General features: G+C 54.1%; 10 protein-coding genes across 10 annotated transcripts; 6 read left to right on the forward strand and 4 right to left on the reverse strand.

Annotated features, from left to right (window-relative positions):
* Positions 1-143: 143 nt before the first annotated feature.
* On the forward strand, positions 144-1,016 carry HMPREF1541_01149 (uncharacterized protein; the record flags this gene model as incomplete). The annotated part of the gene is made up of 3 exons (XM_008713449.1): positions 144-195; positions 258-852; positions 899-1,016. 3 exons carry the CDS (start codon positions 144-146, stop codon positions 1,014-1,016), a joined length of 765 nt encoding a protein of 254 aa, XP_008711671.1.
* Positions 1,017-1,037: 21 nt separating this feature from the next.
* On the reverse strand, positions 1,038-2,012 carry HMPREF1541_01150 (uncharacterized protein; the record flags this gene model as incomplete). The annotated part of the gene is made up of 1 exon (XM_008713450.1): positions 1,038-2,012. One exon carries the CDS (start codon positions 2,010-2,012, stop codon positions 1,038-1,040), a length of 975 nt encoding a protein of 324 aa, XP_008711672.1.
* A 662-nt stretch (positions 2,013-2,674) lies between these two features.
* Positions 2,675-3,412, reverse strand: HMPREF1541_01151 (orotate phosphoribosyltransferase; the record flags this gene model as incomplete). Its single annotated transcript, XM_008713451.1, has 1 exon — positions 2,675-3,412. One exon carries the CDS (start codon positions 3,410-3,412, stop codon positions 2,675-2,677), a length of 738 nt encoding a protein of 245 aa, XP_008711673.1.
* A 593-nt stretch (positions 3,413-4,005) lies between these two features.
* On the forward strand, positions 4,006-5,964 carry HMPREF1541_01152 (methylenetetrahydrofolate reductase; the record flags this gene model as incomplete). Its single annotated transcript, XM_008713452.1, has 1 exon — positions 4,006-5,964. The coding sequence occupies one exon, from the start codon at positions 4,006-4,008 to the stop codon at positions 5,962-5,964; it is 1,959 nt and encodes a 652-aa protein (XP_008711674.1).
* Positions 5,965-6,592: 628 nt separating this feature from the next.
* HMPREF1541_01153 (uncharacterized protein) lies at positions 6,593-8,926 on the forward strand (the record flags this gene model as incomplete). Its single annotated transcript, XM_008713453.1, has 3 exons — positions 6,593-6,662; positions 6,708-7,165; positions 7,214-8,926. The coding sequence occupies 3 exons, from the start codon at positions 6,593-6,595 to the stop codon at positions 8,924-8,926; spliced, it is 2,241 nt and encodes a 746-aa protein (XP_008711675.1).
* Positions 8,927-9,199: 273 nt separating this feature from the next.
* Positions 9,200-11,161, reverse strand: HMPREF1541_01154 (uncharacterized protein; the record flags this gene model as incomplete). Its single annotated transcript, XM_008713454.1, has 1 exon — positions 9,200-11,161. One exon carries the CDS (start codon positions 11,159-11,161, stop codon positions 9,200-9,202), a length of 1,962 nt encoding a protein of 653 aa, XP_008711676.1.
* A 637-nt stretch (positions 11,162-11,798) lies between these two features.
* On the forward strand, positions 11,799-12,813 carry HMPREF1541_01155 (uncharacterized protein; the record flags this gene model as incomplete). Its single annotated transcript, XM_008713455.1, has 3 exons — positions 11,799-12,329; positions 12,378-12,713; positions 12,769-12,813. The coding sequence occupies 3 exons, from the start codon at positions 11,799-11,801 to the stop codon at positions 12,811-12,813; spliced, it is 912 nt and encodes a 303-aa protein (XP_008711677.1).
* Positions 12,814-14,306: 1,493 nt separating this feature from the next.
* On the forward strand, positions 14,307-15,291 carry HMPREF1541_01156 (uncharacterized protein; the record flags this gene model as incomplete). Its single annotated transcript, XM_008713456.1, has 4 exons — positions 14,307-14,492; positions 14,543-14,593; positions 14,641-14,698; positions 14,744-15,291. 4 exons carry the CDS (start codon positions 14,307-14,309, stop codon positions 15,289-15,291), a joined length of 843 nt encoding a protein of 280 aa, XP_008711678.1.
* Positions 15,292-17,625: 2,334 nt separating this feature from the next.
* On the forward strand, positions 17,626-20,014 carry HMPREF1541_01157 (uncharacterized protein; the record flags this gene model as incomplete). The annotated part of the gene is made up of 2 exons (XM_008713457.1): positions 17,626-17,822; positions 17,899-20,014. The coding sequence occupies 2 exons, from the start codon at positions 17,626-17,628 to the stop codon at positions 20,012-20,014; spliced, it is 2,313 nt and encodes a 770-aa protein (XP_008711679.1).
* A 2,596-nt stretch (positions 20,015-22,610) lies between these two features.
* HMPREF1541_01158 (uncharacterized protein) lies at positions 22,611-25,487 on the reverse strand (the record flags this gene model as incomplete). The annotated part of the gene is made up of 3 exons (XM_008713458.1): positions 22,611-24,506; positions 24,553-25,244; positions 25,292-25,487. The coding sequence occupies 3 exons, from the start codon at positions 25,485-25,487 to the stop codon at positions 22,611-22,613; spliced, it is 2,784 nt and encodes a 927-aa protein (XP_008711680.1).
* Between the last annotated feature and the right edge of the window lie 232 nt (positions 25,488-25,719).

A 25,719-nucleotide genomic window follows, 5' to 3' on the forward strand; every position in this document is an offset into this window, starting at 1 on the left:
TCGAACTCCAGTTGACTCGTCGCCCTGACGTCAGCCTTACTGGTTAGTGATTCCACGACCACCTACCCAATACATGATATAACAAACCGCCTTTTCGTTTGGTGGTTTGTTCAGGAACGCTGCCTGAGTACGAATTGACCACAATGGCATCCAAGGCGATATTCCTGATGTCAGACTACGGTCATGACCCTACAGGTATGGCCGGAGAACGAGTAGCAGTTGTGTGTAGAGACTTGCTACTGACATCATGCTGTCAGAAACTGCGATACCCTGGAGGGTCTTTCGGGATGCTGGGTTGACGGTCTCTTTTGCCACGGAAGCGGGCAAAGCCCCTGCTTGCGATAGCAAGATGCTTACAGGCTGGACTGGGACCCTGTTGGGAGCGAACCAGGCGGCCAAGGCCGCATACGAAATCCTCTCAAAGGACACCGCTTTCAGGCAGCCGCTCTCCTGGACAGCCCCAGGCTTCAGCCTCGTGGACTTTGACCTCGTCTTCCTTCCGGGTGGCCACGAAAGGAGCGTTCGACAGCTCTTGGACTCTGCGGAAGCTCAGAAAGTCCTCGTCGAGTATTTCGAGACGGCGAAGAAACCATCGTCAAAGGTGGTTGCCGCGATCTGCCACGGAACCCAAGTCCTGGCCAATGCCACACGTGCCGATGGTAAGAGCGTCTTGCATGAGTGTGACACCACAGGACTGCCTGGTGCCATGGAACAGACGGTCTTTCATGCCACGAGACTTGTCCTTGGTGATTACTACAAAACGTATGGAGCAGGAAGCGATAGCGTCCAAACCGCTGTAACGAAGAAGCTGCGTGAGCCGTCGCAGTTCAAGAGCAGCTTGGGTTCAGCGCCGTACGTTTGCCAGCGATGTTCACATCCAGTCACTGATCAGCAACAGGTTCATTGTCGAGGACGCTACTTACAATTACCTCTCTGGCCGCTTTCCACCAGACTCGGAGGCATTGGCAAAGCGTGCTGTGGAACTACTGAACCAGGCTCAGCCCAGGCAACGTTGATCAAGCCAAGCTCAGATATCATCAACCCATACCAACGGTTGCCTTGCGGATTTGCTCTTGCTCTGCCGCTTCCTTCGCCCTCAGCTTCTCCAACTCTGCCCTCTGATTGTCTCTCACTCGTGTCGTTGCGTTCACATTCACCACGCCCACCTTTAACCTTTCGTATAGTTCCCTTGGCTTCACTTTGCCTTCTCCTCCGAACCACCCCAGATCTACCTCCTTACGCCATCCATGCCGCAACGCAAACACCACGCTCAGCCTACCCTCCTTCGTAGCCCTCACCCTGTGCACCCCTGCATTGATTCCGCCTTCACTTAGACCCCTCAGTGTCTGTCCCACCAGCACCACCGGCCCTTCCGGTTCTACCCAGATCTCCATGCCCTGCTTGACACTAGCCTCCATATCCAGACACTCCAATCCGGGTCTGGTTCCGACACACAAGGTCAAGAGTCCCAAGTCTGTGTGCTCGCCCGCGTAGCCTGCCTCGGGCTCGTACTCGAACATCCTCAGCAGCGTGCCAGACACGTCTGCCTCGTCACTCGGTAGCGAAAGTGTCCCGTCCAGCATATCATCCCACACGCTGCACGGCAGGTCGCTCTCGCGCGCGACATCGCACAGGATCCGGTGCAGCAGTGTCGCGGCGTCACGCCACACCTGCTCCGCTGTACTTTCCAACGTTGAGTCCGGGTGCACGGTGCAGCGGAGGGTAAGAAACTGCTTTTCGGACGGGATGGCATAGTGGCCCCACTCGGTGCCGGGCTTAGGAGGGTAAATGTTCCTCTTGGAAGCGGTGGGCAGGGCAAAGTAGGCTTTCAGTTCGCTGAAGAGGGCAGCGGTGTGGGTGTTGAGGTGAGTCGGGAGGGTAAGGGGTATCCAGCCTTGTCGGATTAGCGTGTGGAGGGCGGCTTGGCTCAGGAGGGGTGGAGGAGTAGGCGGAGGGAGGAATTCGCCACGCTGGAGTTCTGAACCAGGATTGAACACAGGCCTCTCGTCCATACTTGAGGTGGTGTCCGGTCGTCGGCAGGGGTGCGCCAGTGCACTCGGCCGCAACCGCTATACTTGGAGCTGTGTCATAGAAGAACGTGAGCAGGAAACGGGGCCAGGCAGTGAATTGGCGCGGCTGACGTGGATACCTGCAAGAGCAAGAGCCCGCCCCACAAGCCTGCTCGCTAGCCTTTATCATGACCCGGTTGCGAACGTAGGGTATCCGACGGCTGTTTCAAACAATATCTTGGATACAGAGAAGATAGCCTATAGAGTGCTTCTGGAATTGCTGCGATCGACACAGCGTCTTTTGGTCGCGACACAACCGAGGGTGTGGGCGTGATTCTATGAATCTCTACAATAAATGGACCAGCCGATGCCTCAAAGCCCGCGAAAAGTGGTTGAGGAGAGTGCCATGGCGGTTACGCTGCTCCCAAGCACTTGCTCTGATTGCCTGGTGGGCTTTGCTCGGTAGAGCCTGTGGCTGCCACGACAAAGTCATGGACGGGCGGTTCGCACCAATTCAGTCGAGCAGCTGCTTGTGCCCAGCTTTCAGCAGCTCGATGGTCCGGATTCGTGTGCTCAGAGCTCATGGCCCTCGATAACGAGAGCTCGTGAGCTGCGTTGGTGCTAGAATCCAGCCGCTCACACAATGTCCACTTTGTGCAATCCTCTCAGTCCTTGCTACCGTATTTTTCGCGGTAAATGCGCATTTGTTCGAGCTGCTCGGCTCCCGCGTCCGCGATCTTGCCATCTCGGATGGCTTCCACGATGTCCTCGAAGGTCAAGACTGCACGTACAGGAATACCTAGCTCATCTTCGGCCACTTTCATGGCGCTTCTCGGTTCCGCGTCACTTACACGTTCTTGCCTGGTGAGCAACAGGACAACTCCCACAACTTTGCCGCCCTGCGCTTGTATGATGGAGACAGCCTCACGAAGAGCGGTGCCGGCAGTCATTACATCGTCAATGACAACCACTCTCTTATCCTTGAGAGGCGCACCAACGATTGTGCCACCTTCACCATGGTCTTTGGCTTCTTTTCGATTGAACGAGTACGACACACCTTGAAAAGCCTTGCCGTGAAATTCCAGCTCGCGGGTCACTATGGCTGACAGGGGAATGCCCTTGTACGCAGGTCCGAAGAGGATGTCGAAGTGGGGGGATAAGGCCCCATCGGCGTCGGCGCCCGCCTCTTCAGTACCTAGTGGTAGAGAGAATGGAGGAGCGGCAAGGACTGATGCGTATGCACGGGCGAGGGCTCCAAGCAAGACGGAGGTGTGAAGTAGGGATGATGTGAAAAAGTAGGGCGAAACCCGTCCGGATTTCAAGGTGAAGGAGCCGAAGGACAGGACGGAGGCTTTGAGTAGGAGGGGCAGAAGTTCGTTCTTGTAAGAAGTGTCCGCAGCCATGGCGCGAGGTTGGGGTTATCTATTCGTCGCCTTCGGGACAGCCTTTCCGAACCACGATGAAGAAAGACGCGGCGACTTATTGAGCAATATGCCAACCCTCAAACTCCGGAGATGCTTCAAATCCGAGAAGAACACAATCATCGCGAGGGGCAGAAACGAGGCGCAACGCGTGCCGTGGGCTTGGCAGGAACGGAGCCACTACGGCCTGTCAGCGTAAAATTTTCGGTCGACGTGCAGCATGCATCATGATCCCCCGCGGATGGCGTGGGATAGGCTTCACTAAGGCCTGCTAAGAGTACAACGTTTGGTGTCTCCGTGCAGTCTTTCATATTATTGCTCCGCCCAACCCTTTAACTAGTTTGCTTGCATCCTCTCGTCCTACCTGGCCCTTTCTTCTGTTTGTACGATGCCGCGACAGCTCGCAGACAGGTGGGCTCGCATTCGTTATATTGAATGACCGTGATCGTACCCCTCTACTCACCGCCCAGCATCTGTCAACGGACGACCTCGATCCGTGACAGCACGCAGGGCCACGGCTTGCCTCGAGCCTCCTTCCATTGCCTCAACTCTACCTCGAACTCCCGGCTTTCGCCATGCACATCTCCAAGAAGCTCTCTCTGGCACACACCCAGCAGAAGCCGACATTTTCGTTCGAATTCTTCCCACCCAAAACCGCACAGGGTGTGCAAAATCTCTATGATCGAATGGACCGCATGCACGATCTAGGTCCCGCTTTCATTGATATAACATGGGGCGCGGGTGGAAGGCATTCTCAACTGACGTGCGAGATGGTGAGCGCTGCACAGGCACATTATGGCCTCGAAACATGCATGCACCTGACCTGCACGGATATGGAACGCGACAAGCTAGACGAAGCTCTCAATCTGGCGTACAAGTCGGGATGCACAAACATACTCGCTCTACGGGGCGACCCACCTCGAGACCAGGAGAAGTGGGAGGCCAAGGACAAAGGTTTCCGTTATGCAAAAGATCTAGTCAAGCATATCAAAACTACGTACGGCGACCATTTCGATATCGGAGTGGCAGGCTACCCAGAAGGCTGCGACGATCAAGATGACCCGGACCTCCTGTTGGATCATCTGAAGGAGAAGATTGACGCTGGCGGCACCTTCATCGTGACACAAATGTTCTACGACGTTGAGATCTTCCTCGACTGGGTTAGTAAAGTCCGCAAAAGAGGCATTGATGTCCCCATAATTCCAGGCATCATGCCCATCTCCACCCACGACGCCTTTCTCAGGCGAGCCAACTGGGCCAAGTGCCAGATTCCGGAATCCTGGCATATGGCCCTCGAGCCGGTCAAGAACGATGACGCCGCTGTACGCGACATCGGTAGGGACTTGGTTGCCGAGATGTGCAAAAAGATTCTTGACGCAGGGATCTATCATTTGCATTTCTACACGATGAACCTTGCACAGTCTACAAGAATGGTGCTCGAAGAACTATCTATGACCCCAGAGACATCCGGTGTACCCCTCGATAAGCCATTGCCTTGGCGGCAGTCCCTTGGTCTCAATCGTCGTGATGAAACTGTCCGACCCATCTTCTGGAGAAACCGTAATACATCGTATGTGGCCAGAACGGCAGATTGGGACGAGTTCCCCAACGGCCGCTGGGGCGACAGTCGAAGTCCAGCATTTGGTGGTCTGGATGCCTACGGCATCGGTCTGAAAGGGACTAACGAGGCCAACATCAAGCTCTGGGGCGAGCCTACAACGCTTAGACAAGTCAGCGAGCTGTTTGTCAAGTACCTGAAAGGCGACCTCGATCGTTTACCATGGAGTGAAGGCAAGATCACGGAAGAGACAGACAGTATCAGAAATGATCTCATTAAATTGAACTCGCGGGGGTTCCTGTCCATCAATTCTCAGCCGGCAGTAAATGCTGCCAAATCGTCACACCCTGTCCATGGATGGGGTCCAAAAGGTGGCTACGTCTATCAAAAAGCCTATCTTGAGCTTTTGGTCTTCCCAAGTGTCTTTGACAAGGTCATGGAGCGTTTAGACGCCAATCCTAACCTCACCTACCATGCGGTCAACAAAGACGGCAGATTGATCACCAACGCTCCAGATGAAGGGCCCAATGCTGTTACGTGGGGCATTTTCCCAAACAGAGAGATTGTGCAACCGACAGTCGTCGAGACTGTCTCCTTCTTGGCCTGGAAAGACGAAGCATTCCGGCTTGGTCACGACTGGTCGAGTTGTTACCCCAGTGACACTGCAACCCGTCGTTTGATCGAGACCATCATGGACGAGTGCTATTTGGTCAATATCGTCAACAATGACTTCCACGAATCACACGAGATTTTTGAGATATTCGATGGGCTCGAGGTGGAAAATTTCGATCGGGTTTTCGAGGCTCCGGCTGCCAACGGGCGTCAGAATGGTGTCCGCAACGTGGTGAACGGGGATGCAAAAGCCGACGACGTCGAGAAAGCTGTCAAGCAAGACCCTGCGAAAGTGCCTTTCCAAGCCGCACTCAGGACGGCAGATCATCAAAGGCTCAACGAATCTGGGAATGTACCCAACTAATTGTCCATTTAAATCGGCGTTTCTGGTTCAACAAAAGGCAAGGCAGCGCGGGAAAAGGAGAATATTCAACATGATACCCCATATGGCAAAAGCTACATGAAGTGATGAATTGACGACGACTGCAAAAGTTGGCACGCATTTAGCGCAGCGTTGAGGCAGTCCTCCGCTGCAGCATGTGAGACCCTCTTCAACATTGGGCCTCGCGGGGTGGTTGAATCAACCTCGATCACCCCAAAATTATTTCTCAAAAGAAGAACAAGATACCCTCTTTGCATTCTACCTGAATTCGCCCCATGGCTTTTAATAATCCGATCGTGTTCGTGAAGTGATCTGGGATCTGGGATCTGTGTCGATTTCGGCTCTGCTAGTCTCGCGCTCGTCACTGCCCGCAGGTGGTCCAAGCTTTCGTGTTGCCTTGACGTCACACTCAGTCTTGCTCGTCTTGATCACAGCTGGACTGGTCTTCACATATCCTGGTTATAACGCACTGTCCTGTCTTCGTTCCATGTAAATTCTTGCATTTGTATCGATTCACAGTCGTCCACACCTCTCGAAGGACATCTCCCCACCGTCGCGAGTCCGACGTAGCCTCCTCTTCTCCCGAGATAGCTATTGGCTGCACCTTGCCATGGCTAAAGACCCCGTCAAGTCCAACTTGGACGTAGATTATGTCGTCTCCTTTCGCATAGATCCTAAAGGTAGGACCGATACCTACTTATGTCCACTCTCACTAACAACACAAGACAAGGACGGTTCCGTCAGCCAGTTCAAGCAACTCATCAGGGCACTCGCCGGAGTTGGCTTGACTACCGAAGTCCGCACGGGAGATGAGACCTCTCTACTAGTCTTCATAAAGGCAGCCGATGAGCAAGTTCTTTCGAATGTCGTCTATCGTTCTCGTATGAAGGACTGGCTCTACGGCATTCGCCAAGTCCAGCCTGTCCAAGATACAGTCTCCGCCTTGACTAACGAGCCTTTAACTGACGCTGAGCGACATCGTCATATCTATCAGATGATCACCGCTCTGCCCGAAGATGGTGGCGCAGGTGTTACGCCCAACTCCGGAGAATGGAAGAGGGTTGAAGCTGTTTTCCCACTCCATGACCACGCCAGGAATAAAAAATGGCTGTCGGAATTCTCACGAAAGACTTTCCTCTCGCCTGAAGACCTTGACGATATCAAGGACGCCGTTGGTGAGCAGGTAGGACATTCTCGTCAATCTCCCCAGGACAATCTCTAACCTATCCAGATTGGTTTCTACTACGCATTCCTCCAGTCCTACTTCACCTTCATGATTTTCCCGGCCGCTTTTGGATTTTCATGCTGGGTACTACTTGGCAGCTTCTCTCCCGTCTACGGCATTGTCAACGTGGTCTGGTGCCTGGTGTTTGTCGAGTACTGGAAGCGTCAAGAGCAGGAGCTCTCGATTCGCTGGGGCGTCAAAAACGTTTCGGTCATCCAGGATAAACGACGCGACTTCGAACCTGAAAAGGTCATCACTGATAGCATCACCGGGGAGAAGAGACCATATTTCTCGGCCAAGACGCGACTCTATCGTCAGCTCCTGCAAATACCTCTCGCCTTCCTCTGCTTCGTTGGCCTCGGTACCATTATCATCACCTGCTACTCCATTGAGATCTTCATCTCCGAGGTGTACGATGGGCCATTCAAATCTGTCCTCACATTCACTCCTGTCATTCTTCTCACACTCGCCGTACCACCGATGTCTGCATTTCTCACTTCCTTCGCCGAACGGCTCACTTTCTATGAAAACTACGAAACCAAAGACGCTCACGACAAAGCCATGGTCAGCAAAGTCTTCGTCATCAACTTCATCACCTCCTATACTGCAATATTCCTCACCGCCTTCGTCTACGTTCCCTTTGCTACAATCTTGGTACCTTACCTCGACATTTTCGGTCTCACCATGAAGCCTTTCGCTGAGAACGATGCTCAGCTGAAGACACCAGCACCTCAAACCTTCAACATCAATCCCAATCGCCTCAAAAATCAGATGATCTATTTTGCTGTCACAGCGCAAATTGTGAACTTCGCCACCGAAACAATCCTTCCACTAGTCACGCAGAAAGGGCAACAGAAGTACAAAGAGATGTCCAATTCCCGCGCCACTCGCCACGGCGGTGCCTCACCGCTTCCCGACGAGAATGACGCCCCGGAGGAGCGTGACTTTCTGCGCCGCGTCCGCCATGAGGCCGCCCTGCCCGAGTACGACGTCACCTCCGATCTACGCGAGATGTGCATCCAATTTGGTTACCTCTCCCTATTCAGCGTCGTCTGGCCCCTCACGCCGGTCAGCTATTTCATCAACAATTGGATCGAGCTCCGTGGGGACACTTTCAAGCTCACTACAGAAAGCAAGCGACCAAACCCGGCTAGGGCAGATTCGATTGGGCCTTGGTTGAGCAGCCTCGAATTTCTTGCTTGGTTAGGAAGCATCACCACGGCGGCGCTCTGCTACATGTTTAGCGGCAGCGAGGACGGACTGGGACCCGATGGCCGTCCACATCTCATCAAAGGCTGGGCGCTGCTTCTCTGCATCTTCTGCTCGGAGCACATTTTCCTCGTCGCCAGGCTCGCGGTGCGCACCGCCTTTGGCAAGCTCGATTCGGCGAATATGCGCAAGGAGCGCAGCGAGCGCTTCATGGTCCGTCGCAAGTTTCTGGAAGAGGCTGGCCTGGGACACGCGGTGAAACCGCTGGGCGGTAACGGCAGTGGCCCAAATAGCCCGCTGCGAGCCGTCGCCGAGGAGCAAGGCACGGCTGCGCTGGGGGACATCACGAGAGCCACGCTGGAAGAGGATGCGCGTTCTGAAACGTTGACCGAGGGCGGAGACCCGGAGAGCATGCGGTTCTGGCGTCGGCAGCGTGGCTGGCGCGAAGCGGAGAGGGTGGGCGTCGGATTGATGGGGGATCTGGACTGGGAGGGGAAGAAGGAAAAGTAAGTAGCCGGGGATGGTGGGAACTGAATTCGGGCTTCGTGGACCGCTGGAAATGCGTTGGCGAATGATGCTGTGAGTTTTAAAGTAAGAACCAAGAACAACAGCGCGGGGTGTCAAGGTATCAATTAAAAAACACGGCAATGGAAAATGTCACCGCGCTTGAAGTGGAGGGAAGTGCCCACTCCGAACTATCTGTCGCCGTTGGCGTCTATCTCTATCTCATCGCGAACGCCGTTCGTCAGATATCGCTTTTAGCCAACCAGCAATCCGTGCTAACTAATCTTCGACCTTCTTCCCGTCCATCCACGTTGGTTGCACGCCGCGACAGACGGCCTCATAGTCCAAAAAGGTCTGGTCGTCTCTCTCAGCCAGCATACCGGGCGTGGTCCAGAACATGGTCCAATTCATGTCCGGGATCTTCCAGGTGCCTCTGCTCCGCTCGAAATACCACTTGTTGACCGGATTGTCTTTCCTCGAACGCCAGCACACTCCGTTTGGGAAACACGTGCGGACCATGGCATTGAAGAGGATGTCGGCCACGCCACCGGCGCCTTGAGCTTTCTTAAGCACGGCGAACTTGTCCAGATACGGAACAAGCCGGTCGGTGTCAGGGGGCAGATATGGGGGACGCTCCCAGGTGAGGATCGCACCGCCTTCGTAATCGCCTGCAATGATAACGCCTGCAATGGAGTCGTTGACGCGGCGCAGATACGCTTCAACGTCGAGGGTGCGGTCAAATGAGTCGTTGATAAGGTGGACAAGACGGTCCAAGTCGATGCGTGGATCGGTCAGCTTGATCCAGGGTTTCTTAGTCGGCGCCCATGCTTGAGCAGCTGGGTTCGGGAAGATGGTCAACGGCATCCCATGCTTGACGAAAGTGGAGGATGTCACAGAGGGGGATGTGGCGGAAAGTCGTGTTGAAGGCAGTGAAGAAGAGTAGGCTGGTTTGTCCGTAAGAAGATTGTGTATGAGTGGATTCCGCTGGCGACGAGTGCCTACGGAAGACACTGGGATGTCTGTATTCCTTCTTTGGCTTGAGTTGGCGGCTTCCTCAGGTGTGGTGATGAGACCGGATGCAGCCTGCGGAAGCATGTTGAGCGCCCGACGGAGCATCGCCAGGTTTGAAGCATGTTGAGGAGATACACGCAAATCAGTCGAGCTTCGGAGCTCTTCTTGTAAAGCATGGTATTCTTGCGCCATATTCACGAAGACATGCATTTGGTCGTCAGACTTGGGGCTCGGGATGCCGCCAGAGGGGTCTATGACGATGATCCGATCGAGCAAGACTCTATTAGGGTGGTCGTCCTGGGTTTCGGCCTCGTCGCTCACGGCATCAGGACCATCCCGGTTGGCACTACTCATGTATTGCGTGAGAGCCAACATAGTCTCGTTTGCTGTGATATTGGTAGCCCGCTGGGTGCTCTCGTCGTACGCAACGGGAACGACAACCGGGATTCGTCCACGGTGAAGCGGTCTGTATAGCAAGTCCGGCATAGAAAGTCGTGCCCTACCATCCGGACCAATGGTGAGGATATCGGTAATTTTTCTGCCGCCTTGCTCAGTCGTCTCATCTAGCAAGCTCACCAACCGGTCAGTTTGCCCTGAGACACCCGCCTTCCGCCCATGAGGTTCGTAAATGTGTGGTTCGTCAACGACGACGCAGGGGAGCATGCTCAATCTAGCCAATTGAGCCAGTGTGCCAGTGATCCCGCGGAGGACGCCCTCGTGGATCTGCTCCAGCCCCGAGATCTTCACTAGAGCAACATGGGGTATCTCGGATTCTTTTATAGGTTGCTTCGTAGGCGTGTTGTGTTGCTGGAACACAGGACTGGTGTCAACCGCAGCAGATCTGCCAAACAAATTCGACGTCTTCGAGCGTGGTCTGTGGCTGTCTATGGGAGCATTTGCAGTCCGAGGGGGGGTCTTTAAGCGCGTGAGATACGCTTTCGCGTCTCGCCTCGTGGCAGCAGAGACCAGTAAATCCGCAAAGAACTGTTTATCCTCCTCCTTCTGTTTAGCCAGTTGTCCCAATGGCGCAGGTGGATGCTGTCCCAGGACGTTCTCTGGAGGAGGCTCCGCTGCACCTGCCACGGTCACATAGCATGCTCGGCTCTTACATGCTGCACTGTAGGCAATGAGAGCACTCCGGTCATATCTGCCCAGCTCGAGCCTTAGGGGACGTTGAGCTATTCGAGCCCGGGTCGCAGTTTTCGACCAGGGCAAGGGCTTGAAGCTCATGTTTCATTGTGCACGAAAAGCGAAGAATGGTAGCAGGGAAAGTTATGCATTGGTTGCCCTGCTAGAAGTGCGCGAAGCCCTCGACTGGACTTATGATTGAAGAGGATGTACTGGCTGACGCCCAATATGATTCACAATGCTGTATGTCAAAAATGGATGCACAAAGTTTCGACTTCACCGCCGATCTCGCTACGTCAAGGCTGTATTGCTGGCGGTAGCACGTTGCTCCGTGCCGCCACCTGCCTTGATCTTTGCACCCGCATCCCGCAGGAGTTTGATCTGACGCCGCTGGAGCAGACTCCAGAACACTCGACACTGGACGAAGGAGCGGCGAGGCATTGCTAAAGTGTGAGCTCCGCGTCAATTAACTATCCTCAGGCTTCCGACACCGCCGAGGTGTACCCACATACGGAGTAGTCTCATGCGCGTCCCGAAAACACCAGCCGATTCGGGAGAACACCCACATTTCAGAGGTCAATATGGCAACGTCATGGGGTCTCAAGCCCCTCCAACGTATAGCCGAAGGTGAGTTTGCTATATGATGATGAGACCTCCACGGTTCACGATTTCATGTTTCACCCAACAATCTATCTGCCCACCATCTTCTACCCGCTACATTTCGCATCGGACTTCAACAATGGCGCCTCAGCTCGCATGGATAGGTCTAGGGAATATGGGTCGGGGTATGTGTAAAAACTTGGTAGAGAAGGGAAACCTATCGCAGCCTCTCCTTATCTACAATCGGACGACCAAAAGGGCGGAAGACCTTTCCTCGAAGATCGGGCGCTCGACCGTAATGACATCCATCCCGGGACTAGTCCAGAAAGCCGATATCATCTTTTACTGCCTAGGAGATGACCCTGCAGTGCTGGGCATGGTCGACGAAATCCTGGTCAACGATGTCTCTGGCAAGATCCTTGTTGACTGCTCTACAGTCCACCCCGAGACCACACAGCAGCAGGCGGAGAAGATCGAAGCAAAAAGCGCTCAATTTGTTGCTTGCCCGGTTTTTGGAGCGCCGGCGATGGCAGACTCTGGCCAACTTGTTTGTGTGCTCGCCGGTAAGTCATCGGCGGTCGACAAAATCAAGCCGTATTGCGAAGGCGTGATGGGGAGGGCCATTATCGATTTTGCCGGCCAGGAAGCCTCCAAAGCTACGTTGCTGAAGGTGGGAATCATGGTCTACAGGCAGGTTAGTGAGACTAACTAGATCAAGGTCCTTGGAAACACTTTCATTGCGAGCATGGTAGAGACGCTATCCGAGGGCCACGTCGTAGCCGAGAAGTCTGGTTTAGGGACGCAACAGCTGCATCAGTTCATCGAGGCAATGTTCCCGGGTCCCTACACCGCTTACAGTAACAGGATGCTAAGCGGAGACTATTATAAACGAGAAGAGCCGCTGTTCGCCGTGGATCTGGCCAGGAAGGATGCCAGACATGCTCAAAAAATCGCCAATGATGCAGGTGTGACAATGAAAAACGTACAGATCGCAGATGGGTTACTTCAAGGTGTGAAGGAGCACATGGGAACGAAGGGCGATATCGCTGGCATGGTATGTCGAGTCCCTCTGTCCACTCCCTCAAGTCTCGAGACTGATTCGGCACCAGTACGGCGCGAAGCGAAAAGAGAGCGGCTTGCCTTTTGAGAACTGATCTCGCCCGGTATATCGATTTACTACGCAAGGTAACGATTCCGGCGCAATTTGTAGCGATAGGTCGTGCAGGGTCTCATGAGATAGAGGCAGTCGGTGGGAATCCTTGTCTCGGAACTTCTGGACCTCAAGACATATGTTGATATGATTGTTCAGGTGAAAGGAATTTCGCTTGGTAGATACCCCAAACGAAGTACTGGTCTGACGTTGCACGCCTAGCCAGAATTTTGCTCTGCTAGCAGCTTCGTGAGCCCGGAATGTCCCCTCATTCCCACGTTATCAGGACGCAGTCCAAGGAGGCGGCACATGGCTGTGTCATGCCCACTCACAGAAATGTGGCAGTTCTAGTGCGGATCAAAGGGTCCATCCGCAACGTGAGCAAGGTTTCCGAATGGCGGTGAAGAAAGGAGGCGGTAGGTCATATTGAGGCGGATCGCTAATCTATTTGTGACCTTATATTCACCTCAATCCACTGTTCTTGAATCTCTGAGTCTCGTTGTGGTTCTACTTGGGCATCTCGGAGTACCTCCGCTCCTGCGCTGACTTCTGCAAGCTCTTGTATGGCGACTAGTAGGTCTTGCGACACAAACAGGGATGGTTTTTGAATCTCACAGCAGGATCCGGTGCGTGCCAGCCTCTCAGGTGGTCGAGCATCAAGCAGAGTGGCGATGGTCTACGTGCCTGGCAGTCTCCGTAAACTGTTCCTATTCGATGCCTGAACCAAACGAGATCTGTGGCCGTCCCGAGGGGGTGCCAGTGGCCGGTCAGGGTTCTCCCTCCCACACGCACCCAGGCGGTAGGGCCCGTGGCCGCCGTCTTCTTATCCACCTTGCGACTATTACCAAGTTTTCGGGGTCGATGATATCGCTAAAGGAACTCACCTACTTGCCCCGTCTGCAGACGGCGACATCCAGCTGCGCGGCTGAGGTTTGGCCCTCAACAACGCCTCTAATTACCCCACCCCACCGTGGGGCAACTCTGGACTCATCACCAACCGGCAAAAGGCGCGTGCGATACTACACTGAGCTGGCATCCTTTCAAATCCCAGGCGGGGAGCAGTATTAGCCGAGCCATTATCGTGAACAGACCAAGTCAGAGCATGACATGTGTTCCGTCGTCACTTACCACGTTGGATCTCTCCAGCACTAACTGAACTGACCTGGCTACCTGCGTCGCCTCCGTCTCTCCAGTCGTCCACTGACCTTCTCATCCCGCGTCCGCTTTGGCCGTTTTCTGTTACGCTTACCTCGCGCTCATTGTCTGCCTTCCTTTCGTCCCTCGAACGTTTTACTGTTTAGCCATGTCGCCTCCAATTGCTTGTTTCCAATGACGATCGGGCATTGCACGCGGCAGTCGTCTTGATCGTCCAGAATCGTTTGTCAGGCTGAAATCCATCACTTTTCTGAGCGTACCAGATGCCCGCGCCTCCGCGCTCAGGCCATCTTCGTCTTCGCATCTGAGATCTTCAGCCTCGAATCCACCAGCTCGACCACAATGTCGGGCCGTGGCGATGCTCGTCGCGGCCGCCGGTCCCCACCACCCTCTGACTCTGAAGACGAGTCTCTTACCCACATTCAGTGTTGGATCCCCGCCGCTAGCATAGACCTCGTCGTCCTAGCCATTTATCTCAAAGAGTTCATTGACGATACAGCCACCATCAAACCATCGCCAAACCCTCAGGTAACACTTACTGAGGATGCTACTGCTGCTACCCTTCTGACTGCTCATAGGATACATCGAAACAGGGTTACACGATTGGAGCAAGGAACACGTTGAGTGTGGTAAGTATTCTGTATCGAACCTCAGTCATCAACTGAGACAAGGCTAGTCAGGCTGTCGCGACATCATCGAGGACTCCCGGACTTGGGAGAAGGAGAAGCAGAGCAGTAAGCAGCACCATTTCCCACGATTGCTCATCTCACATAGAGTAGGGGATTACCGCAAGGATCCTTACCCGTACAACGATTCAGACACCTGGTACAATAGGCGGAAAAAGGGAGCCAGTCCCGGGCACACCAACCCTAGGCGACGACGAAGACCTGCTGGAGAGGTTGCCGACGCCGCAGCACGGGCAAGCAAAGCAGTTGGGGCCCGACACCGGGATCCAGATCCTGAGCCTCCGCCCCGCCCTTCCAACCCCCCACCAGATGTTCTGAAAGAAAGCAGAATACCCAAACCGGGACTCGAAACGTCTATGAAAAAGTTAAGCATTGCGACTCCCGACAGCAAAGATATGTCACGTGAAAGCCTGAGCAAGAGAACGGTAACAAATGAAGAGCCTAGGGAAGAAGCAAACAGAGGGGCGCGGGTGCAGCCTAATACAAGTAGCACCAGGCACAGGGACAAGGCCGACAGCGATATCAGGTCAACAACCACATCGGGTTGGCGAGAACGTGATCGGCATACTGTTGACGACGATGACGTGCGTTCGACGATGTCAAGTGCCCGAAGAGACCCCCGGGATCGTCACCGAACGTAGGTACCTCAGTCAACTATCGGGCTTAGGACCGAGATATGGACAACGAGACCAAATGGCAAATCGAGTACGACTGGAATAGGCTGAGAGCGCTGCGACGGATTGGATTTCATTTGCCCAAACACGATCCTGCTCGTTGGCAGAACGACCAAATTTCCCTCATTCGACAGGCATTTGGAGCACAGTCTTGGAGACCGAAAGAAGTCCTCCAGTCAGCCAGCATACTGCATGGATAGGCGTGTTGAGCTTCCCAGACATGACAGTGAAGTTGGTGGTGGTAATGGATGCAAAGCTGCCCAGTATGACGATATGGATTCGCACCAAAGTGTGAGGTGATTAAGGAAGCAGGAAGCTTGGTACCAAAACTCAGAGCCGAGGCGACGGAACGAAGAAACGGATTGTCCAGCAATGAGGTGCGTGTGGATTTGCCGCTCCACGAGTGACGTGATAGGGTGACCAGGGTTCGTTGCACATCGGTTGTTGCAACCAAAGCGCGAAACCGTAAGTCATCTACGCCAACATCAGCACGAGCATCAGCGTTGCCGGAGGCCCGAATTCGGGCTACCCAAAGTCATTCTATGGCGTCACACTGGGGCCGTACTCACGGCAGGGGTTCTGTTTTCCAATACTGGACGCTCCTGGGAAGCGTTCAATGAGCCTGAGTTCATCCTGCAAGAGTTGAGTAAATGTGCCCAGCTGGGTATCAAGGATCAGTGAAGGGGGAGGTTTATGTGGTGAGGCACCTTGCCCGTTTATATTCGCCTCGACATCACCGCGCCCAGGTTCATGCTCTGTATGACCAGCTACCACCGAGGATCCGTGTTTGGACGGCAACGAATCGTTTGTCATCGGTCGTGCTGCGATCTCTCGCAGCACTGTTCTTTAGGTGTCCACCTTAACCAGGATAGCCCAGGTCCAACTTTACGTCTATCGTTATGGAGCCTTCCAGCAATGCTTGACCTGCATGGTCCTTACCTTCTGAGAGCAACATCTGGTAGGATCTAGGTCCCGCATCTTCTAAGCGGTCATATCCAGCCGGAGGGTAAGGTCCTAGCCAATTTGTGGGGTGCAGGTGCACAGTAGACCTAGCCACCGAGACGTCGGTATGGAATCGGATACTCCGTACTATCGGTGGATTGGTTTTCAACAAAGACCATGTGAGCGCTCCGGGTGTTCATCAGCGAAGGTAGCCGGGAATCGTCAAAGTTTCACATCCTGGGCAGTGAGGCGAGCCAGCGGTTTCTTGAAAGTCGACGTTATCACACTGTGCTCCACTTGTTGCATCGTCCCCCGGGGCTAGGCTTTCGTTAACGGGTGCATGCAACAGGATGTGACGTCGCTTTGGGCGCAGAAAGGAGATGCTCGGACCGAAGGAGTTCGTCACTTGAATCAGAGGTAGCTGCGGCACAGGCGAGGGTGATGAGATGGCACGGACGCGAAGCATACAGCGGCGGAGTCTGAGCGCAGGCACAAGAACGGGGCGCAGAAGGACTGCTAGGCCGTGCATCCATAGATATACTAGTAGTGCGGCCATATCGATTTTTCTGTTGAGTCAACCAGTACATCTCTAGCATGTTGAGATCAATTGACCTACTGAAGCCGGGTGGTCAGATGTGGCATCGCTCGCACCCCTCGTACCGAAGATTTATTTGATCTCCGGGCAGCGTGATACACGCTCGGAGCATCCAATCAAGCCCCGAGCCATCAAAGATGAGGCAACAAAAGAATCGGTGCGTCGGTCAAGTGGAGCACTGATTTCATTCCTCCAGCTAACGCCCCAGGCACCTAATGCACGGTTCTTTCTGTCGCTCGGAGCTGCCTCTTGTGCTTAACAAGCCTAGCCTGAAAGCCAGGTCATCACGCGTTTACCGGTGAACAGGACGACACGTCGAGTGGGCGTGGGCAAGCCCAGCTAATTTCCAGGCATTCTGTTTCTGCCATGGCCACTGCTCGCATCCGTTGCTGTGCATGACCACCTTTTGGCCCACTCAATTCGCCCTCATAGTCGCGGCCTTTTGCTCGCCAACTGCCTCTTGCCGGTACGCCTGCCTGAAACCTCGTTGTGTGATTCTCTCTGTGTGTGCCATCGTTTCCTGTGCCCCACCGATAAGCGCGCTGCGTCGAATGAGGTCAACAGTTACTCAGCCTTTTCAATAGGGTGTCTCAGTCCTTTGTGTCTGTGCTATCGCTTCCCTTCAGCCTGACCGACGGGTTTAACCTGCACTGAACTTTCCGGCATCTCGCTCCCGCTCAGCGTTCAACGTTCATCCTTCGCCTTCAGCTGTCCGAACACCGTTACCGAGCGACGAATCTTGCCATGCCCATTTTCTGACTTCCATGGCCACCAGTCCGAGCTACAACCAGGACACCGCGGCTCTCTTTCCATCCACGCAGGGCGAGGTATCGCGCAGCACAGAGGGTCCCTCGGCCTCAGAATGGGAGGCCAGGAAGGAGGATATCCGCCGGCTCTACGAAAAGAAGCCCTTGAAGGATGTCAAGGCCCATCTGGAGAAGCACTATGGCTTCAGAGCAACGTGCGTTCCCTGCCCATCCCCTCTCACTAGTCTTGCCCGCCACCCACTTTTCTAACATGCAATCTTCTAAACATAGAGAACGTATGTTTAAATCTCGCCTACACCAGTGGAAGTTCACCAAGAACTCTTCCGACAAGGAGTACCAAATATGCGCCGTCCTCCACAAGACTCGTAAAGACAAAGGCAAGTTCGACAGTGCCTTTGTGATAAACGGTAACCCGCGCTCTCTCCGCGACCTCCGCAAGTACATCAAGGGAAGGAAGATGACCGAGGATGAATTTCTCGATGCCGCTCTGGAGAGCGTCAATATCTCCAAGCTCGACGACAAAGTGCGAGCGGTAACCCCGGAGCCGGAGCCCGAGTCTGAGGAAGTCGGCGAGCCCCAGGATTCCGACGATTCTGACGCCCCCACCCAACCCTCCCGGTACGCCAAGCTCACCCCATCCTCGTCAAACGCCTCCTCCTCTCCCCACCAATCCTCGGCGTTACATAGAGATGCCCTTGCCGCCTCCCGCCAGATCGCCACGTCCGGTGCCTCCTCGTCATTCAATCATGGCAAGCGCCGATCTTCACAGACCTCGCACCGTCACTACTCTTCTGCCTCGTCAGTATCTAATCTTGCCGGCCATGGAATTGCTCAGATACCGTCTGCGCCAGCCTTCACGCCTGATACATACTCAACTTCGCCGACAAGTGTGACGCGCCATCAGACAGGACGACTATCACAGCGCTCCTCGCCACGAAGGAGCTTCGATCGGAGCGACATCGATAGCTTGGCGTACTCGACCCTCTACTCTGCTTCCCTGCCCCAAACATACGGCACCGACAACCTCGATGCTTGGGCTGCAATGATGAATGTCGACGGCTCCGACACTTCGTCGCTTTCCGACTATGATGTCGTTTGCCCAAAATGCCACCGGCTCACCTCCGACCATTTCACTAGCTTGTGCAACCTTGGCACGCCAGATTCTGGCGTCTACTCTCCTTCGTCACAATCCAACGCAGACATGACTCGTGACATCTTCAACCCGTCGCCCGATCTGCCAGCAGCAGCCAACCATTTCGCCATTCCAGCACCAACCAAGCAACATGACCATTCGTGGAAATGGGTCTCACACTGCTTTTCGGCTTGTATATACTACTCTCGCAGCCGATACACGACGACCTCGGACAACAATCTCACGCAACACACCCCTGTAGCTACCAGTGCTCCCAACGACTTCGCCTTCGCGCGGTGGGATCTGGAGCGCGCAAGCCATGAGTTCCACGCGATGCTCTCCAAGGGCGACCCCAATGTCCTCATTGCGCTCAACCAGACGGTTATGGTCCTGAGCATGCACAATTGGGGAAACATTACGCCGACGATCTTGTCGTCCGCAACCAAAGGCACTGAGCAGGCTCTCGGGAGCTCCCACCCCATCAATATCTTGATCCGATTCATCATCCGCATGTCGAGTGGGAACACAATGTATGCCAACGATCAAATCACGAGCCCAACTCTGAAAGGTGTCTGGCAGGCATTTGTGCATGGTTGGACGAGTGAAGACGGCCAGCGAATCATCCACGCCGAAGGCGAAGCGGGTCGGCGAGCCATTCCCGCCATGTATTGCTTTGCTTCTCTCCTGTGCGCAGAAGCTGTCAACGAACACAACCCTGCAAAACGAGCTGTCATGCTAGCAGAGTGTGAGTACACTCTCAAAAATTGCTACCAGTTGGCTTGTGCGACATTTCAGAAGAAGCACCTCCAGACAGTCCAGGTCATGGTCAAGCTACAGCTATGTCTCGAGAGGCAGGAGCGGATCCCCGAAGCCATCGAATGGACGGAGCGCGCCGTCCGAGATGGCGAAGAGACTCTAGGCAAATGGCACCCTCGTCAACTAGAAACCAAGCGTATCCTGGCAGAGTTGTACAGAAGAGATGCTCGGCATGGTCAGGCAGTGGAAGACATCTACTGGGATGTTCTTGAAGGGAGGATACGCATGCTAGGCAAAAAGCATGAGTCAACGATGGCGATCAAGCAGACCCTGGAACAGTTTCTGAAGGACAGAGGCCGCTGGGAGACTGACGGAGGCAGCAGCAAGACTTCGAGCGCAGCAAAAGACAGGATGAATGACTTGTGGGAGTGGACCCATCTTGACCGGGAAGATGGCGGGGACGGGGCTCCCGGTGACCATGTGCAGGAGGGCTACTGATCTCCAGTTTTCGACGCCACGCAAATGGCTCCTCATGCTATTCTGTAATCACCGGAAGCTGTTGCGGCAAGAGACGAGAACGCTTTCGGATCATGGGACTGCAGGTACGATCTTCGCACTGTTGAGTATGAGCTATACGCAGCGCTGACTCGGCTGAAGGCCCACCTGTAGCTGTCGGGCTTTGGTGGATCGAACTGGGCATTTTCGCCAACCGTCGGCGTCAATGTGTACGCAGGTGGAGCATCTCATGTCGAGTACTTTGCGCTGCGGCTGCAGAAGCAAGTTTGGTCCGCCACCTGTCATGGACAACGCCCCTGCTGAAGCACGTGGGTTCGTCCAGCGGATGAGACTATCTGCCATCCCACGCCCAATATATCTTGGCGTGGTGCTGGTTTTAGAAACACCCGCCCTTCTACATGAGCTCAGGTCAGAAGTAAAGATAGCTGCGGAGTCGCAATGCGTGCTTGAGGAGCAGCAATTGTCGACTGTTGGGTCGCCAGAGGCTGCACAGTAAATGCTCGTCTCCGACATCAGACCGGACGGCTGCGGTGAACAAAGCCGCAACAGCTCCCCCTACGGAGCTTTCTCAGGCGTACCGGTCCTGCTCTAAGCCACCATATATCATGGGGCAAGCCAACGGCTCCATCATAAGATTCTCTGGCAGTTCACATGGGGACACCGAAACAACACCGAGAAACAAACAAGCAACTCCCATTTAGACTACAGCGGGAGCAACGAAAGAAACTTGGTCTTCGAAGGTATCAGGAAGGGATGGTAATGGGATACACTGCAGCGTTTATTGCGTGGGGCGGCTACTATCAAAAGTCTTGTGCGTTGGATGTGTGCTTTCGGGAAGCATGGAGTTTGCGGATTTCAAAGACCGACAAGCTTGGATTCTTGGACAAGGGAAAGTTGTGACACTGTGTACACATCAATCTGCTCCTGGAAAACGTTCGCTTCAGATTGCTTGAAAAAAACGAAAATCTTACTTGGGGTTCGGGATGGATGAGGATGTGGTGAGCTTGAGTGAGGAGATGAGCGAGCGAAGTTGCGTTGTTGGACTGGGATGGATGGATGGGGACAAACAGTGAGGAGGAGGAGGAGGAGGAAGAGGAGGCGGCGTGAACTACACTCGCTCTTCTTGCCACAAGTCAGTGTGCGGTGCGGTGATGGATATCGATATGCGGATATCAGCTGCCTTCACCGGGCCATGGGATTGTGCTTCACGCCGTCGCCGCTTCCATAGGAAAACGTTGCGAGGTGAGCGACGACTTGTGTGTGTGTGTGTGTGTGTGTGTGTGTGTGTGTGTGCTGAGAAGGGGCTCGAGCATGTCACGTCACTGGAGAGGTTGCAGTGTTGAAGTCCTGTGTTTCGAATCCCCATGTTCCTCCCTTCACTGTTTCCTGGCCTTCTGACCTTCCCAATTGTAGAGAAATCCTCAGTGAGGGCCTCACGCGGCGCAGACCCTTCCCACCCAACTGCAACGGACACTTGGGTCCCACCACATCGTATCGTAGACGCCGTGGTAGAGTGACTGACCAGGGCTCCCACCCAGCCAGGCTTCCTTACCTACGTGTGTGTGTGGGTCCGAGAGGACGACGATCTCCCGCTGCAAGGCGACCTGGTGTTGCAAAGTGAGGCAAAACGTGCCCCACCATCGGGCTGTTATTCCAGTGTACACGATCTACAGTACTGTATCTGTCGGCGGATGTGTGTGTGTCATGGCTGACAATGACGGTAAGCGACAAGGCGCGAAACCAGCCGTTGTGTGTCTGGGGTTATCAGCCAGCTTCAGCCCAGGCTTGTGTCTTCTGGCGTTCGGAGTCCGACCTACTGTACTATAGCTACCCACGGAGAGAGAGCATTGTGGGAATGGGAAGAAAGTCCAGAGAAAGAAGCCTTCTTCCAACATTTTGTGTGTGGCCCGTTGCCGTTCATGTTGGCGATCAGTTCAGTTCAGTCCGGTCCGGTACGGAGAGCAGTGACAGTGACGGTGACGGTGGTCCCTCGCTTGCAGTATCACCATTGATGGCGTAGCGGTGGGTGGGTGGCGCACAACGCTTGGAATGCGGATGAGCTGGTCAGCGATGCATGGTTTTTAGCCTTATCCTAGCACGGCAATTATATATCTTTTTTCTCCCCCCTTGAGATGGGACCTTCAGTTCGCCTCATCGGCGGCCTTTGAGACTCTCCATACCCATCAATAGGCAAAAGACACCATCTTCAATCGTAGTCCCCCATGCTCATACGGGGCTGTTTGCTATCTCGTTAAGCCCTCGGTCACGATTTTCTTCCCTCCTCCCATGGCTCACCTCGCCTCACAACCCGCATGAAGTGCCAAGACTTTTACTGCCTGGTCTCCGCCAGCGAAACGGAGAATCTACTGTACGAATCAAAGCTCGATTCGGCTCGTTTCGACCTGATTCGATCTGGTACGGACTTGGGGACGAACTTCAATACATCTCCGATTCACGGCAGTGGCTTATGCAGAACATTTAGCTTGTATCCCAAAAGCGTTCCTCTCTTTTAAACGTATAGCGACAAACCGCCGTACACAGTCCACCTACGTCTCTTGGACACTATGAGCATGCCGTACTACAGCGTCGCAGCCGCCGTGGCTATCCCCAGCATCGCCAGAAGCAAAGTATTGCGACCCAATGTCGGTTCCACACAGACACCGAGGCCCGAATACGGTCCGGGTCCTCCGCTCTCTCCACTTCCCTGGCCACCCACACTTACGGCTGCATCGCCGGTAAGGGGAATGGTCACGTTGACACTCAAGACCTTCGACTGCTCATTGTAGCTGTATGGCACTTCATTGCCGCCCGCACCCGTGACATTTCCGGGCTGGGTATCAACTCCCAGGACCAGAATGCTCTCAATCTGCACCCCAGCGTCGTAGCTGTAGTCGCCTGTCATCTGGAATATGCCTAGGTTGTACGTGAAATTCACGAGTGTAGTGGCTTGCTGCTCGAGACTATCGCCATCATCAAGATAGAGGGTACCGTTCGCTGTGCCATCGAGACCAGGGGCAACCACGATCTCGAAACCTATCTTGCGAAGGCTTGTTGTCGTGTTGGCGCTCTGCATCCGCAACGCCATGATGCTTCCGCCCTTGATATGCAGTGGAATGACGGTGTAATCTACATCATCGAGAGTGGTCGTAGAACCATTACCACGGACTGGTAGAAAGCCGGCGTTCCAGTCGTAGAATATATCGTCAGGAATGTAAATCTCGACAGAAGTGCTGTTTTCTTCGATGACAGGGGATACCAGGACAGCATCACCAAAGAAAAACTGAGCATAGTTGGCAAAAGTGTTGGAATCGTGGGGGTAAATGAACCAAAGGGGGTTCAAACTCGGTTTGCCGCTTTGCGTTTGCAGGTAGAATTGTGTGTAGAAATAATCGAGCATACGGTAGCGGATCTCGATGGCGTTACGGGCAGCTCGTGCGACAGACTCCCAACGGTAGAACTCCTGTCCGATGGCTCCAAGCTCGTTGTGATTGCGATAAAAGGGGTAGAAGGCCCCTAGGGTGGCCCAACGGGCGCAAAGGGTCTCGGTCGTGTTCCCACTAAATCCGCAAACATCGCTTCCCACCATCGGAACCTGAAAGATCGAATTGAAGTTAAGCATGTCGGAGATAGACAGATGGTATTGCTCCCAGGTTGCCGCATTGTCACCTGTCCAGTGGCCAACGTGCGTGCCAGCACCCAGATACGTACTCCTGGTAATGACCAGGGGACGAACCAAAGGACGCCGAGCAAGCATGGCTGTTCGAGAAGCGGAAGACATCATTGTTCCATAGAGGTTGTGCGTATCATACTCAACAAGACCATTGGCGTGATGCAATTCGGTATTGATCGTCTTATTCGACAGGCTCCCAGCGGCATTCATGATGGAGTAAGGCGGGTCAACTAATTCACGGTCCGGAAGCCCCTGCTTAGTACCCAAGGCCTGGCGTCTGACCGTCATGTTACCGGCACCGGGTTGTAAGTTTGCTGGAAACCCAGGTAAAGGAACCGCCGACCCATCTCTCAGAGCCGGTGGATCGGGGGGGTTCTTGTTCTCCTCAGCGAATCCTGCTGGATCTGCGCAAGGCCAGTTGCAGAAATTGGCTGCTTCATTCATGTCGATCCAGAGACCATCAATGTCGACCCCAGACTCGGCACTGAAGAAGCTGACGAATTCGTCGTTCCAGTACTGCTCGACGTTGGGGTGAAACCAGTCAGGAAATACGGTTGGACCAGGCCATACCACCCCCTCGTAGATCGTTCCATTGTCATACTTTAGCCACACATCGAGATCAACACCGTTACTGTACGCGCTATAGTTCTGGTAGGCAACCGCTGGATCCACCATGACAATGTAGTGCTGATCACGATCGTGAAGATATTCTACCACTTCCCGCACCTTTTCTAAGGGGAAGCGGTCCGGATCAAGAGTGAACACTTTCCGGAGTTCCATATAATCAATGTCTGTCCACGCAGTCTACCTGAGTCAGCAAAGTCTTGTAGATGCCTTCCGCTCTACTTACCTCGAGAGGTATCTCTGCCTGGCTGTAGTTATGGATCATTTCGGCAACTTGATAGATGTCTTGATAGCCATATCGACAGTTGTGAAAACCTAGACTCCAATAAGGGATCATAGCCGGTAGGCCGACGACCTCGGATATCTGCTGTGATGCTTCAATAGGGCCAGGCCCCGCGACGAAATATAAATCGATGACGCCTCCAAGAGTATTGTATTCGAGGTATTGGCCATTAGTATCGTTGATCTTGATATCCATTCCGTTGGAGTTCAGCAGAACTACACCATGTGTACCACTTTCGCCTCGATTGTCAAGGTAGACCGGGTGATTGCCATACAGGTTCGTGCCCGGTGGAATGCCATAGGAGTCTCTTGACCACAGAGTCCTGGTGTAGTTGGTGGTATTGAGCTGGAAGGGATCCATGTGCTCCCCAAGGCCATAGAGCGCAGGATTCTCCGGCAGACTTGTGCGAAGGCCTAGGTATTGAGACTCGAAGATGATAGGCCATCCGGAGGTGTTGAACAAGACTTCGCCATGTGGGCGGGTAACCGCAAACGAGAAAGGGCTTGATGTGTAGCTGAACTGCAGTTGCGAGCTGGAGGCAAAACCGGATCCTGGAGATGGCCGAGGAAAGACGCTCTCAGGGACCTGATAGACGTTCTGGTCCAGGTCTTCGATCAGCACATGCAGGCGAGTATCTGCGCAATTTGATCAGCCGCCCGCACAAGATCCTAGAGCAGCTTACCAGTCTGATACTCAACGGTCAATGTCAGGTTCGGAAGATCTGTTCCGTAGACGTCGCATGCCTCTCCGGCAAGCTGCAAAGTCGCGGTTAGCCCACTTGACGTCTCTTGGACATTGCTAGCCGTGTAGCCCGGGCATTTGCTTTGACTGGCCACGCCGAGGACCAGACCGGCCAGGACGAAGATTCGTCTGTGCATGTTAGCAAGACAGATAGAGTCTCCAAGTCAATCCGCGAAGCCTGGATCAGGTAGACGTTGTCTTGGTCAAATATTTCTAATGGCCAGAGGCAGAGCAGCTGTTGGACCACGGGCGGAGGAATATGATCTGTCTGTCCCACCCAGACGTCCACATCAACAGCATCTCGCACCCCTCCGTGTGTGGGACTAGACTCCCCGCAAGAGTACAAGCTGCCGAAGAGGAAGGTGCAGT

Source organism: Cyphellophora europaea (genome assembly GCF_000365145.1).
Source record: "Cyphellophora europaea CBS 101466 unplaced genomic scaffold supercont1.1, whole genome shotgun sequence".
NCBI classification, from domain to species: domain Eukaryota; kingdom Fungi; phylum Ascomycota; class Eurotiomycetes; order Chaetothyriales; family Cyphellophoraceae; genus Cyphellophora; species Cyphellophora europaea.